The sequence below is a fragment of the Rhipicephalus sanguineus genome, chromosome 1 (genome assembly GCF_013339695.2).
Source record: "Rhipicephalus sanguineus isolate Rsan-2018 chromosome 1, BIME_Rsan_1.4, whole genome shotgun sequence".
NCBI classification, from domain to species: Eukaryota; Metazoa; Arthropoda; class Arachnida; order Ixodida; family Ixodidae; genus Rhipicephalus; species Rhipicephalus sanguineus.
Window position 1 is genome coordinate 438,130 of NC_051176.1, and position 13,903 is coordinate 452,032.

Below are 13,903 nucleotides of genomic sequence, written 5' to 3' on the forward strand. Positions count from 1 at the left end.
GGCATGGCCGGCGCGGCAATGGCTTCTTGAGCGTACTCAGAGTGGGCATATGGAAGGAGGCATCATCGTGTCCATAGGCAACGCTGGATTTCGGTCGAATAGAGAAGAAAGACGAATAACCAGCCCTCTCGTGCAGGAGTTTACATGCGAAACGTGACAAAAGGCACTGTTGTATCCCAATCTTGGTGGTCGGCCGACACGTACATTGTAGCATGTCGGTATGGCCCGGCCCGTTCATCCGCTCCGTCAAGCCATTCGACTGTGATGGTTAATGCCGTGTTGCTTAGCATGTTTGGTCGAGCAAGACGTCAGGATGTCATTGAGGACCCTCGAGAAAAATGCTCTGCCATGTCAGTCAAGAGCTGGCGCGGTGCCCTGTGTTGTAGGATGACATTATGGATCAAGAAGTCTGCTACGTCGTTCGCGCAGCTGGTTGGAAGTACGCAAGGTAATTGCAAACCGTGTAGCATAGTCCGTGGCAATGGCGATCCCCATCGATTTCCTGAGACATACGTGGAAACGGACCTAGCAAGTCGAGGCCGACACGATGAAACGGCTGATATGAGATGTCGAGTGATTGAAGACGGCCAGCAAGCGGCAGTGTTGACTTCTTCCGGCACTGGACAAAGGGCGCACGAGGTCACGAGAAGGGGAAAGATCCGGGGGCAATCATGTCGTTGAGCGGGTCATCAAGTTTTGCACCAGCAGCAGGGTTTCCTGAAGCCGGCTGTGGAGTATAAATGGCCAGGGCCACAGGGTCGTGTGCGTCTAAAGGTGATACAGTCAAACCTCGTTAATACGTACCCGCTTTAAACGTACTAACGGTTAAAACGTAGTTGCGACAAATCCCCGGACCGAGTCCCATAGAGCCCAATGCATTCGCTGACCGCTTAAGCCGTAGTGGTTCGCCCTATGCCTACCGGTTAGTGCGTACCGCAATAACTTTTTGTGCCATAAAATTTTACTGTGCCGCTCACCTTCCCGACGCCAGAATGTGCCGCTCTTCGTCCTTTTTGAGAAGTGCACAGATCAGTCGATCCCCGATTCCGACTTCCGCGCGATTGCGGCGACGCCTTTGCGGTTAAGCATCGGGAAAGAACGAAGGCGAGGTGGCGGCCACCGACGAAACGCGCCGACATGACTTATCGCCGACAACCATTATCACAATAAGTATCTTCAGCTATCTGCTCGGGCACGCGTGCAGCGCAGCGCTACTTTTAAGCCTACTGCACGCTTTTATTAGGCGACAACCTGAACGCACTGAGCCGCCGATCGCTGCCGCTTCGTTGTGCGCGGCCGTCTTCAAGGCTGAAGTTGAATTAATGGCACAAATGCTCGGGCTAGGGTCGAAGAACTTCAGCCATGTACGAACTAGCCCGACAGCAAACGCTACTAAGCAGTCATCAGGCGCGCACCGCTTAAAGCGAAAGCAGATCGCTGTTGCGTAGTTAGCGTTGCGGGTCGCGGGCCACCGAGAAACCTCGCTGCATTGAGGCTATCACACTAAATGGACGTGTTCGATACAGCAGCGTAGCGTGGTTGTAACCATACTGCACGCTTTTATTAGGCGACCACCCAACGCGCCTCCGTCTGCTGCAGGGACCGCTAGAGAATCGGGAGTGCGCATCGCTTGCATGAAGCTCGTCCATCGCTGCGTTAACCGAATAAGCTACTCGCCGCATCTGTGCACGATCTGGGAGCGAAGTGGGTACGAACAACATTCCCACGATAAATGCGCGCGTGCGGCACAGCAAGCGGCTCGGTAGTGACGGCGTGAGCCGAGTAGGCGACGCGCTGCACGCAAACTAGCCGGGAGACGATCGGCTCCACGCGGCCTTACGCATTTCAACTGGAACTGCGTCAGTTTTCGTTTAGTGGCAGATCGCGGTTAGACGCACACGCATATTACGCGGAAATCACACTGTCCGTTTTGTCACTATGTCGGTCACTGCGTTGACCCGCGTATCAGGACCCTGCAATAGTTTCGAAATGCTCTTCGGCGTCGCCACTACGCGTTATCGGCGGGTCGTGCGAGTGTGCCAGGATCTTTTCTCCACATTGGCAAAAAGAAAGGAAAAGGCTTTGCGGGTGGGTACTTTAGGCAATATTTGCTGTGGCACTCTATTTATTTGCTGGCAGCGATGGCGTATGCTAGGAGATGCAAATTTGTACTTGGTGTTTAATGCGTACTACCGTTTTAGTGCGTAGTTATGCCGCATTCCCGGCAGGTACGTATTAACGAGGTTTCACTGTATAGTGCCCAGCGTGGTACCTTCGGGAAGCAACTGTGCGCAACGTCCAAAGTTGAGTACAGGGATGCATGCTCGGTTCGCAGAAGCAGTCACAAGGGAGTGAGGCAGAGCTACACGTCGCGTCAGAAAAATGTCCAAGGAAGGGTAATCAGGTAGTCCCTCATGTACAGGAGGGTCTGGGGTTAATGAGATGTAAATAACTATACCTGGGCGCAAGCGAACCAACCTGGACAGCACATAAACCTGGTAGCGAAGCGATGGTGAGGTCAGCATAGCAGGAAAGCTCTAACTGTAAAAGGCGAGAAGAGCAGTTGATAAGGGCAGAACGCTCGTGCTCAGAATGTCGTGGCCAAGAAAGAGGTCGTGAGGGCACTCGTCCAGAACAGCAAAAAAGAACTGAGGTCTTGTGGTCATCGAAGCTCACACGCGCAGTACACATTCCAAGAATGCAAGGTGTACCGCCATCGGCTACACGAACCACAGGTGATGAAGCGGGCGTAATGGACCTTGCGGAGACGGCGAGGAAAGGTAAGCGCTTATTACTTACAATTGGGTGCCAGTGTCGATGAGCGCCGAAAGAGGCACGCCATCAGCTTCTACATCCAAAAGGTTTTGTCGGGTAGCCAGAGTCAACAGAGGATTTCCGGTCGGTGGGCCAATGCAGCATCACCTCCGGGAGCTGCCACTGGTCAGGTTTTCCGAGGAGCGACGGCGACGGTACGGCAAAGGTGAGCGACGGGGCAAAGGTGATCAAGAACGTCGCTGGTTCTGCGGGGACGGCAAGCGGTCGTAACGTGGGGCCGAGGTTTGGGAAGCGGTCGTAACGTGGGGCCGAGGTTTGGGCGTTAAGGTTCGTAGGGTCTTCGCGGGTGTGAACAGGTGAGGATCGAGTGTCGTCTGCACGGTGCGTTGCATGAGGAGACGATGGCCAATGATAGCGACAATAGCGAGAAATGTGGCCTACCCCGTTGCAGTTGAAGCCTATCGGCCTGTCATATCATGTGCGCCACTGCTTCGGATCACGGAACCTGGAACCTGCAATAGGTCGGTTGTGGGCGGTAGGATGGAAGAGTGCTAACCGCGCGACTACTTAGGGCACATAAGGCTGGATACCTGCGTTCGCCAGTTCTTCACGCACGACGGCCTCGATTAACGACACTGTCGGCGGGTCTCCTCATAAGAACGGGCCTGCGGTGCGGATGCTGCCTCGATCTCTCGCCGCACAAGGCGCAGGAAGTTTTCGGTGCTGGGCAGCGGATCCAGCAGGACATCTTCGCACACGATGTGGTGGCGGTGTTAGGGAGCTGAGCAAATTGCTGCGTGACTCGACAACTCTTCGCTTTCTCAAAGCGTCGGCATTCCCTGATGATGTCGTCGATGGTAGAGCGGTCCTTGTAGACTAGTAAGTGAAATGCGTCATCGTCGATGCCTTCAAGAAATGTGGCTGACTTTGCCAGTTTCGGGCATTTGGTCGGTCAACTTGGCAGCACAAGGCTAAGACATCTTGGATGTACACCATGTACGGCTCCGTCGAGGTTTGTGCACGGCACGAACAATCTTTCTGGCCGGCTCGTTGTTGTGCAATAGGCTTTCCGAAAAGGTCTTCATTTTTTGTTTGCATACATCCCAACTGGTCAGCTCCTCCTCGTGTGTCGAACCACACCACTGGTCGTTCCCCTGAATATAGTAACTGACGTTGCCAGCATCAAAGTGGGATCCCACCGGTTGGTCTTGCTGGCGCGCTCGTAGTCGGACAGCCACTTTTCAACGTGCGCGTTGTCAGTTCCGCAGAAGGTACCAGGGTCTCGGAGATGGGTCACAACGACGTGGCTGAGTTCAGTGGGCGTAGCGGGGGCTGGATCAACAAGCCTGCCTGTCGACATGATGGATTGCCCAAGGAGACGCGTTCCGTGCTGTGCTTCGGCTATACTCAGCATTTCCACCAAAGATGTTACGGGGAGACGACAGAAGAAGGCTGTATTTACAATAGTCACACAATCGCAGTAATCGGGGTAACAACCAGGACGGCTAAACAGCAACGAACCCGTCCTCCTCTTCTTCGTCCTCTGGGTAAGCGGCACATAACAATATGATTACACTTTGCAGTTCGTGCCTGGCAAGGACCTGGTTATGGCGGACATGTTGTCGTGTGTGCCGGTGCCCATCGCAGTCGTCGAGTGCATCAACAGATGTACAGCTCGTCTCTGGCATTGTAAGCACGCCCATGAAAGAATGAATTTTAAAGGGTGCCGCGAACGATGGTGAACTCAAGCCTTTTGCTGGACCACTGTCTGTCATAGAAGGAGTAGTACTGAAGGGTTGCAATGTGCTCCTCCCTAGAGCTATGAGACGAGAAATTCTTCAGCGAATTCATGAAGGACACCTAGCTCGGACTCAATAAATTAAGGCTAGAGATTGGCATTCTGGCCTGGACTAAGCAGTGCTATTGATGCCTTCGTTTGGGGGTGCAGTACAGTAAAAGCTCGTTAATTCAAACTTCGTTAATTCAAACTTACTGCTCATTCGAAACTGACACCCTGGTCCCGGCACAGCCCTATGTATTTCTATGGGGGCAAACTCCTGATAATTCGAACGTGTCGATATCTACAACATTTAATTCGAACTGGGAGCCCTCTGGCTTTCGTCCCTCCTCACAGAAATTGGCCCAGAATGATCACCTAAATTACTCATTACTTTCATCTGTGTAAAACAAGTGCAGTGATTGATTTCCATGTGCGATTTTATGGTTGTAAATGTCGTCTGTCTGCTGCTACTGCTGTACGGGTGGCACGGCACAGTCAGGCAATGTTTGCCTTTGGCCGTGCCCCCTTAGACAATTTCAATATTGTTCTATAAATGAACTAAGACCTTAAATTTTGATTGTGTTAACTGTGCCATGTAAATGAACGTGTTTTGGAGCAAAAATAACTTCGTATATTTTGGCATTAAGGCTCACTGCTCACGTGAATGCAAGTCCCTGCTTGTTTCTGGCGTATCACTGACTGATCAATAAATTCTGTTCGCTGTTTTAGCATGAACTTAATTTACGAAATTACCTGCCACAAATGTGTAGTATCGCCTAATTTGCGGGGAACGAGTCCACAGGTGGCGTCTCTGGGTTCTCTTCGCACGGTGTGGAGCGATGTCTGTTCATTCTAGCGCCTGCCTGCTAATTCGAACTCCACTTAATTCGAACAATTTTACAGTCCCCTTTAAGTTTGAATTAACGAGCTTTTACTGTACTTGCCAAAAGCATGCATACATGGTAAAAAAACACATACACCTAGGAACAGAACACCGCAAAGAGTTGGACAGGACGAGCGCAGACTGACAACTCATATATATTGGAGCAACACATCTTTCTTACAACAGCAAGCACATGTGCAACAGACATTCATAGCCGTACATCCTAGGATAACAATTTAACAACCAAGAAAGTCAAGTTCTTTTTGTACAGGTGTAAAGATGCTTCACGAACACTTGTCAGGCTCATATCTTATTATATGCAAGGGTTCGATGATTTCACATGCCTTTTTGTATTTTGCGCGGTCGATAATCTTGGCCTGCCTGAAACGCGACATGCACTTCCTCTTTTCTTTTGTTTTACACGACTCGCTATGTGTAGGCATCCCGCTGTGCTGACTGAAAGAATTACTGTGCTCTTGAAGATGCTTATTAATGCAGCATCTGGTCTGCCTGATATATACTGAACTGCAGCTGAGTGGAATCTCGTAAAGAACTTCTGTTTTACAGAGCACATACTTAGTTCTGTGAGCAATTCCACAGCCTGCTTTCTTTCGAAAGTTTTTGTCGTTCGTTAGTAAGCGGAGACGCGACAGCAGCTATGAATGACTGTTGCGCATGCGCTTTGCTGTTGTGAGCTCCAATAAATCAGTTGCTAGTCTGCGCTCACCCTGTCTACTTTTCAGTGTCCTGTCCCTAGGCATAGTTTATGTGTTTTTTACCATGTCTAACAACTAGCCCCCCACCCACGCTCTATGAGTATGCATACAACAACCAGAGCGAGGCCCTTATCGTGCAGGCCACCCTGGACAGACCATGGCACCGAGTGGGGAGCCCGTAATTTCCCTGACGTAGAGAAGCTGAGCCACAACGCCAAAGAAGCCATAGCCAAAATGTCTGCGATTTTCTCACGGTACAGCATCCCGGTTCAAGAATGTGCTGACAATGGACCCCTGGCTGTTTGAATCACAACAGCCTCTGTGTGTTTGCACAAAAATATGACTGTCAGTAGATCACATCAAGTCCAGAATTCCCGCGGTCAAATGGACTGGCCGAAAAGATGGCTAAACATCCTTGTGCCTATCGTTCTTTGCCTCTAGAAGATGGCCGCTCCCCATGCCAAAAGGCCGGCACCTGCCCAAGTACCACGAGGATGCCAGTGGCAAAGCATCTTCCAAGCACAATGCACTGTTACACTTGTGACGCACAGCGACAGTGAGCAAGAAAGCAGCACCAAGGTTCGTACGTGGTGAAGACCGAGGACCAGCGGATGCGGAGGCGAAACAGGGAACACCTGCTGTGCATGCCAGGAAACGGTGCAAGCTCGGAGGAAGACCTTTACGTTAAACGCCCAAAAAAAAAGTTGAATAGGGACCAGGACCCCTGAAGAACAGGCGCACGAAGACCGACAATGCATGGTGGATCCCACAGCTATAATGCATGGCGCACACCCGGAAGGTGTGAACTCTGCAGGCCTACAAAAGTCAACCAGGAAACGTATGCAACCTTGAGAACAACTTTCACAAAGTTTCCCAGACTTTTCTTTGTGTCAGCAGGGCGTGTCAGAATGCAGTTCATCAGTGCGACACTGGATGTAACACACCTAGTCTTGCCCTCATCTTCATATCGTTCACTTTCAAAAGGTTGGAAATTGACCACCTGCTCGCTTTTGTTGGCGCAGCAATAACTGCCTGTTTCTTTTAGACATTTGATCCAAAGCGCCTGCCGTCCTCTATGCAGTGGCGGAAAAAACTAATGCATATGCATTCGAGTAGAAAACTATTTGTTACCGGTGCTGGGGTTTGAACCCGGGTCCCCACGCTTAAACTCTAGACTACACGACTACACTTGCAAAAGGTGAATATATGTGAACCATACGGATGCCTTGTATTTTCTACCACCCTGATCTCAAAGAGCAACAACGAAAATTCATGCAGATTTTCCTTTGGGAGCTGTGATGCATAAGCGATGCGTTTTATTGCAGGTGGCAGCCGTCCCCCTAACGACGTTTTTGGGCGGTATCGGCATGGCGTCTTCTCTAGCATTCGTCTTTGAATGCTCTCCCATGCCACGCGGAGGCAAATTTTCCTAATGCCTACAGTACTTCCTCTCGGCTTCCTGCCAATGGCTTCTATTCCACTTCAACGAAGCCTTACTCACAGAGACCTTGCTACATTTGTTTTGTCATACACTGTGCAAGCATGAATGCTTAGTGCAGTGGTTAAGCCTAGGGTTCAAACACAAGCAGCGGAGTGTAAACTTATTTGCTTTGATTTCTTTACTTCTTTATAGCGGTGATCGTGACAAACAGATGGACAGCTTTCTTGTTGAGTCTGCACAGAAATGCTTACACACCGGGAAGCAGCACTGGCACTGCGCCAGTAGGCACCTCGGGGTGGCAGCCTTCATATTTCGATATAAGACGGCTTATACATTGCCTAAAAAATGAAAGAAGCCTCAAAGCTATGAAGACAAAACAGTGCATAGGCAAAAATCAAATGTATGCATTAAGGGACAAGGAAGGCAAGGTCACAACCAATACGGATAGAATAGTTGAGGTAGCGGAAGAGTTTTACAGAGATCTGTACAGCAGCCGAGACAGTCAGGATGATAACGTAAGAAGCAGTGATAGCCCAGAGGAATCTGACATCCCACCAGTATTGACAGGAGAAGTAAAGAAAGCCCTAAAGGGAATGCAAAGAGGCAAAGCAGCTGGTGAGGATCAGGTAACATCAGACCTGTTGAGATGGTGGAGAGATTATGTTAGAAAAACTGGCCACCCTGTATACGAAGTGTCTCTCGACGGGGAGGATACCAGAATCTTGGAAGAATGCCAACATCATCTTGATCCATAACAAAGGGGACGTCAAGGACCTGAAAAATTACAGGCCCATCAGCTTACTGTCCGTTGTCAACAAGCTATATACAAAAATAATTGCGAACAGAATTAATACGACATTAGAGTCCAATCAACCAAAGGACCAGGCAGGATTCTGTACAGGCTTCTCAACAACAGACCATATTCATACTATCAATCAGGTGATAGAGAAATGCGGGGAATACAACCAACCCCTATACATAGCCTTCATAGATTACGAGAAGGCATTTGATTCGGTGGAGACATCAGCAGTCATGCAGGCACTGCGGAATCAGGGCATCGACGAAGCCTATATAAACATAGTGGAAGAAATCTACAGCGGATCCACAGCCACTATACACCTCCGTAAAGAAAGCGACAGAATCCCAATAAAGAAGGGCGTACGGCAGGGAGACACGATCTCTCCAATGCTATTCACCGCGTGTTTACAGGAGGTTTTCAGGGCCCTAGATTGGGAAGAATTAGGGATAACAGTTAATGGAGAGTATCTCAGCAACCTGTGATTCGCTGATGACATTGCATTGATGAGTAACGCGGGAGACGAATTACAGCTCATGATTACTGAAATGGATACGGAAAGTAAAAGAGTAGGTCTGAAAATTAATATGCATAAAACTAAAGTAATGTGGAACAATCTTGGCAGAGAACAGCGCTTTGTGATAGGTGGCGAGACACTGGAAGTTGTAAAGGAGCACGTCTACTTAGGACAGGTAGTAACCGCGGAGCCGAACCATGAGAGTGAAATAACTAGAAGAATGGCGCTCATTCGGCAAGCATTATCAAATCATGAATGGTAGTCTACCACTATTCCTCAAGAGGAAGGTATATAATAGCTGCATTTTACCGGTACTTACCTACAGAGCAGAAACCTGGAGACTTACAAAGAGGGTTGAACTTAAATTGAGGACGACGCAGCGAGCGATGGAAAGGAAAATGATAGGTGTAAGCTTAAGAGACAGGAAGAGAGCAGAGTGGGTCAGGGAACAAACGGGGGTTAAGGATATCATAGTTGAAATCAAGAAGAAGAAATGGATATGGACCGGGCACGTAGCACGTCGGCAGGATAACCGGTGGTCATTAAGGGTAACTGACTGGATTCCAAGAGGTGGCAAACGCGGGAGGGGGAGACAGAAAATTAGGTGGGTAGATGAGATTAAGAAGTTTGTAGGCATAACGTGGCAGCAGAAAGCACAGGACCGGATTGATTGGCGTTACATGGGAGAGGCCTTTGCCCTGCAGTGGGCGTAGACAGGCTGATGATGATGATACATTGCCCCTGGAAAAATAAATTCCCTGCAAAGCATAGAGTTTCTTACAATAATACCTAGAGGGGAATCATGCGCTAGTGTCTACGCGGGCTCCTTGAGACGCGCTTCAACCACCATGGGAATGATGGGAAGTACAGGCTTCGGATTTGCTTCGGATGGATTAGGTTCTTGAGATTCGCAACGCTTGTTTGCCGAGTGTAAAACGAAGTGATATGAAGTTAATTCCAATTAAAACTTGCTTCATTTTTTTGTATGTAAAACTTACTGCAAAACGTTTGCGTGACCGTGAGATGGAACTGAAACCTGGACAAATTCAACCACCAGGGTATGCATTGCTCTGCAATTGTGTTCCAGATTTGGCATCACCAAATAATGAATTATTTTTGTACAACACTTGAAAAGAAACACGCTTGTTTTTCCCTCGAAAGTACCCATTATCTATTTATGGAAATAACAGTACTCTATTGAGTGAGAAACAACGTATCGTCTGCTGCGATGCCAGGTGCGTCTGTTCAAGTGGTCTGCCTCCAACGCATCTCTCGTTTTGTTGTGAAGTCGAGTCAGAGGAGCGCGACGGTGCGTCTACTTAGCTTCGCCGTCGTTTTGCAGCTGATTTGAACGAGTTTTGGTAAGACGCGCTTATCAAACAAACGTGAACTCGATGCAGTTTGCTGCACTGACATGGGACGCTACATCTGTGCGCAGCGGTGAGTACACGACGCTTTGCTAAAACTGTCAAATACAACCTGTAAAGCTGCAGCGTCGCAGCAAACCAAGAGATCTAGCGGTCTTCAGCCTCTTTGAACAACAAAGGCGCTGCTTGAATGCTTTGAAACGCACCCCACTACCCACGCCTCGCGAAGAACGAAACTGAAACTGTAGAAAAACATCCGTAGACAGTTCGCTAGCTAACGCTATCCAATCCGAAGCCTGTACTTCCCATCATTCCCATGGTGGTTGAACGATCGCAGCGCCAGTTTCCTCTCTAGGGTATTGTATGAAACTCTATGCTGCAAAGTGTTCAGAAGTGAAGTCGAGTTTAAGGGCATAATGTTAGTCTTTGTAAGCTGGCTTTCACACAATGTCTATTGTAGTGAAGCCTACTCATAAACTTGCGGCAGTGTCGTCGTCAATGTGTCGCGGTAGACTATGCACAGTCGTTTGAAGGTTGATGGGCACGACCTGACCTCTGATATCAAACCGTCGTGTCACCTCTGTGCCGTGTGCTAAGCAGCCTCGCTGGTCATCCACCCTATCGCAGTGGGATGGCTCCTCCCTATTGGCAAATTCTGCGCACTGAAAAGCTGTCACGCATATTTTATTTATAGAATCGCAAACAGTCATCGCAAGGCAGCTTCGCCGCATATCTATATAACGAATAAACGCAAAAAATAGCGCAGCTGCAAGCGCGAAAGCAACCAACGTTTTTACCAACGGTGTCGCAGCAGTGCATTTAATAATCTTTACCACTCGTATGCCCGACCATTCACGATTGTGACAAACAAAAAAAGTAGGGCTGTGCGAATAGTGAATTTCGGAACCGAATCGAATACGAATCGAATAGTGATGACACCGAATCCAATACGAATACTAATCGAATACTCTTCGAATAGTTTTCGAATAGTAAGACAACCATTCTCAAAACGGTACTAGAACTACACAACATTTTTTTAAAAGAAATATCCACAAACTTTCACCAAAGAGCATTACGCTTACTTTTAACAGACTCAAAATACCACAGTTATGAAAACTGAGGTAAGCTCGTACGCAGCAGCGACCCGAGCCTTCGAAATATTTTGTAACTGCAGGTTGAAATATAAAGTGACGGCAGATACTTTGTCGCCTGCTTTTAAATAAAACTGAGACATAATATCTAAACAATTTTGAACCGAACACCATGCATACAGCTAAGGTGGTAATGAAACATAAACCTGCCATCGCAACATGGTCCTCGGCACTGAAGGCACGTAGACATCGGTGTTGAAAGCTGTATCTGCAAGAAGAATTTACGCAAACACAACCCTTGCATCTATTGCTATTCATGAAGCTGAATGCAGGTGCACCTTCAGTTATTACAAGATGAAGTCAGGAACTGATTAATGCGGTGCAGCTGTAGCATAGTAAAAACTGAGTGAGTGTGGAGCTTCCATTAAAAAAAAAAAAACGCCTTCATCCGGCAATCAATATAGCGTCGGTAGTTTCGTAAAAGCTTGGGCTGCATGCATACTCGTAATTTAGTGATTAAAAGACGAACAATGGCCTTTAACTGTTCCAAAATTTCATTGTTTTGGGATTCTCCCGTCAGCGCTAATTATTCGAAAACTATTCGAAAAATATTCGGTATTTCGAGTATGTACTATTCGATTCGAGTACCGAATCGAATAGTATGCTATTCGATTCGTTATTCGAAATTTTCGAATATTCGCACACCCCTAAAAAAAAGCAAATAACGCAAACTCATTGTAGCAGTCAACAATGCGAATACATTCTTCGAATTTAAAATATGAGGTTCGTCTGAAAGCAATCAATTGTAGAGAAACGAAAGCGGTGCATTAACGAAAGCGAAACACTGTGGCTTTTCTTGCAGTTTTTTTGTTTGCTTTTAATACACAGCCTCCTCCTTACATGCTTCAAGGTCCCCTTTGCCTACCGGTCTTTTATCGCGCAATGAGCGTGGCCACAGTGTTTCAACGTAACCAGCAATAACATTTATTTTACGATACCTCGTTTCATTACGAGCTCTGGTTACTCATCTCTATGATGACCACTCTTCTTGGCCGCGACTGTCCGAACATGTGCATTGAGGTTGATCTCGTCTGGTAATCCCACTGCCTAATCACTGCACACTGTTCGAACGCAGGATGCCATATAACATACAATACGCAGTTTACACTGCTGAAATTTATACTCCCGCTTGATACATCGTGCACTTTTCATAGCGTAATGGTATATCATGTAACGTAATGACCAAGCCCGAATTTGAGCGTATACTACCAAACAGAGTAAAATCAGATGCGGCAGGAGCTGTAGAGAACATACATGCTGCAACATAGCAATGTATTCACCGCCCACTATGATGTGGGCGGCAGTCAATTGTGCGAGAAGCGAAATGTGTTTCCGCTCCTTGCCTCACTCTCGGTGCTCACCGGCGTCCATCCTTTGTCGGGCAGCTCAAGGATGAAGTTGCAGTGGGCATAGCACTTGTTCAGCGACCGCTCCACGTCCACCGCAATCTTATCCATCTGCTCGTGAACGTAGTCGCGAACGATAGGCAGGTTCCGCAGGCTGGCCAGCAGACCGCGCCGAACATTGGGCACAAATCCTGCGCGCAGAATGCCAGGTGGTGAACATTTCTGGAGCATTATATTATCCTCATTTTGGGAAGCAGAACCGAGACAATTACTACGAAGCCTGCTTGCAGAGAGAGATTACTATCTAACGCAGATCGCAACAACGGCGTCACACTCAGTATCCTAACTAAAAAACAAGCCAGTATAATAAACACATAGCATTACTGCAATGATCAAAATGATAACCACAGAGTGGAACCCTGGTCAACAACCAATAATGAAGAAGCGCCAAATGTATTGCCAAACTATTTATTTTGGTAATTTGTATCTGCTTTTAACACACCGGGACACTGTCAACCAAAAGAAAGCGTGAATTAAAGCAACGTAAATATTCTGGCTCACTGCTCCGCATGCCTCTTTCTGGGCGATAGAAAGCTCAAGTAATTTGGACAGTTCTATTCAGCAGTCCTGCCTGCGGAATGTTAATCGAGGAAGTTATTTCCAAAGAATCAGAACGCGGCGCACGGCGAAAATTGCGCCGTACCGGCTATCACTTGAGATGATTATATGTGTGAGGACAGAACAAAGCTGTGCATGAAATTATGCAAATGTTTCATACATTGCTCAAAAAGGGAAGGATTGCGTAGCAAGCCTAACGGCAATATGTTTGCTTGGCACTGAGACAGAATTTTTACCTCATTTCATAGATGAATGAATGTCATTGACAACATATAATGTTAGTTTAACAATGCAAGTGTCTGAAGTGGGCGTCTCTCATCTACATCCCAGTGCTGGTTACTCTGCTTTCAAAAGACGGCAGAAACTTTTTGAGTGGCCCGAGGAAGGATGCAATACACCACACAAAACTTGCACTGGTGGCAGACACAATGATCCTTCACATACCAAGATGTCGTTCATGCGCGGCAAATGTAGATTGTGATGAAAGGGTGGCGGGATTTGAGAAAAAGTAAG

The 13,903-nt window shown here is 47.8% G+C and overlaps 1 protein-coding gene across 2 annotated transcripts in view; it reads right to left on the reverse strand.

The window, feature by feature from the left end:
* The window catches only part of LOC119389128 (sphingosine-1-phosphate lyase), a 369,711-nt gene that overhangs the window by 234,224 nt on the left and 121,584 nt on the right, over window positions 1-13,903 (reverse strand). For both annotated transcript variants that reach the window (XM_037656375.2, XM_037656371.2), the window contains one exon: window positions 12,788-12,963. In XM_037656375.2, the coding sequence (XP_037512303.1) occupies window positions 12,788-12,963 (176 nt within the window). The remainder of the gene's footprint in view (window positions 1-12,787; window positions 12,964-13,903) is intronic.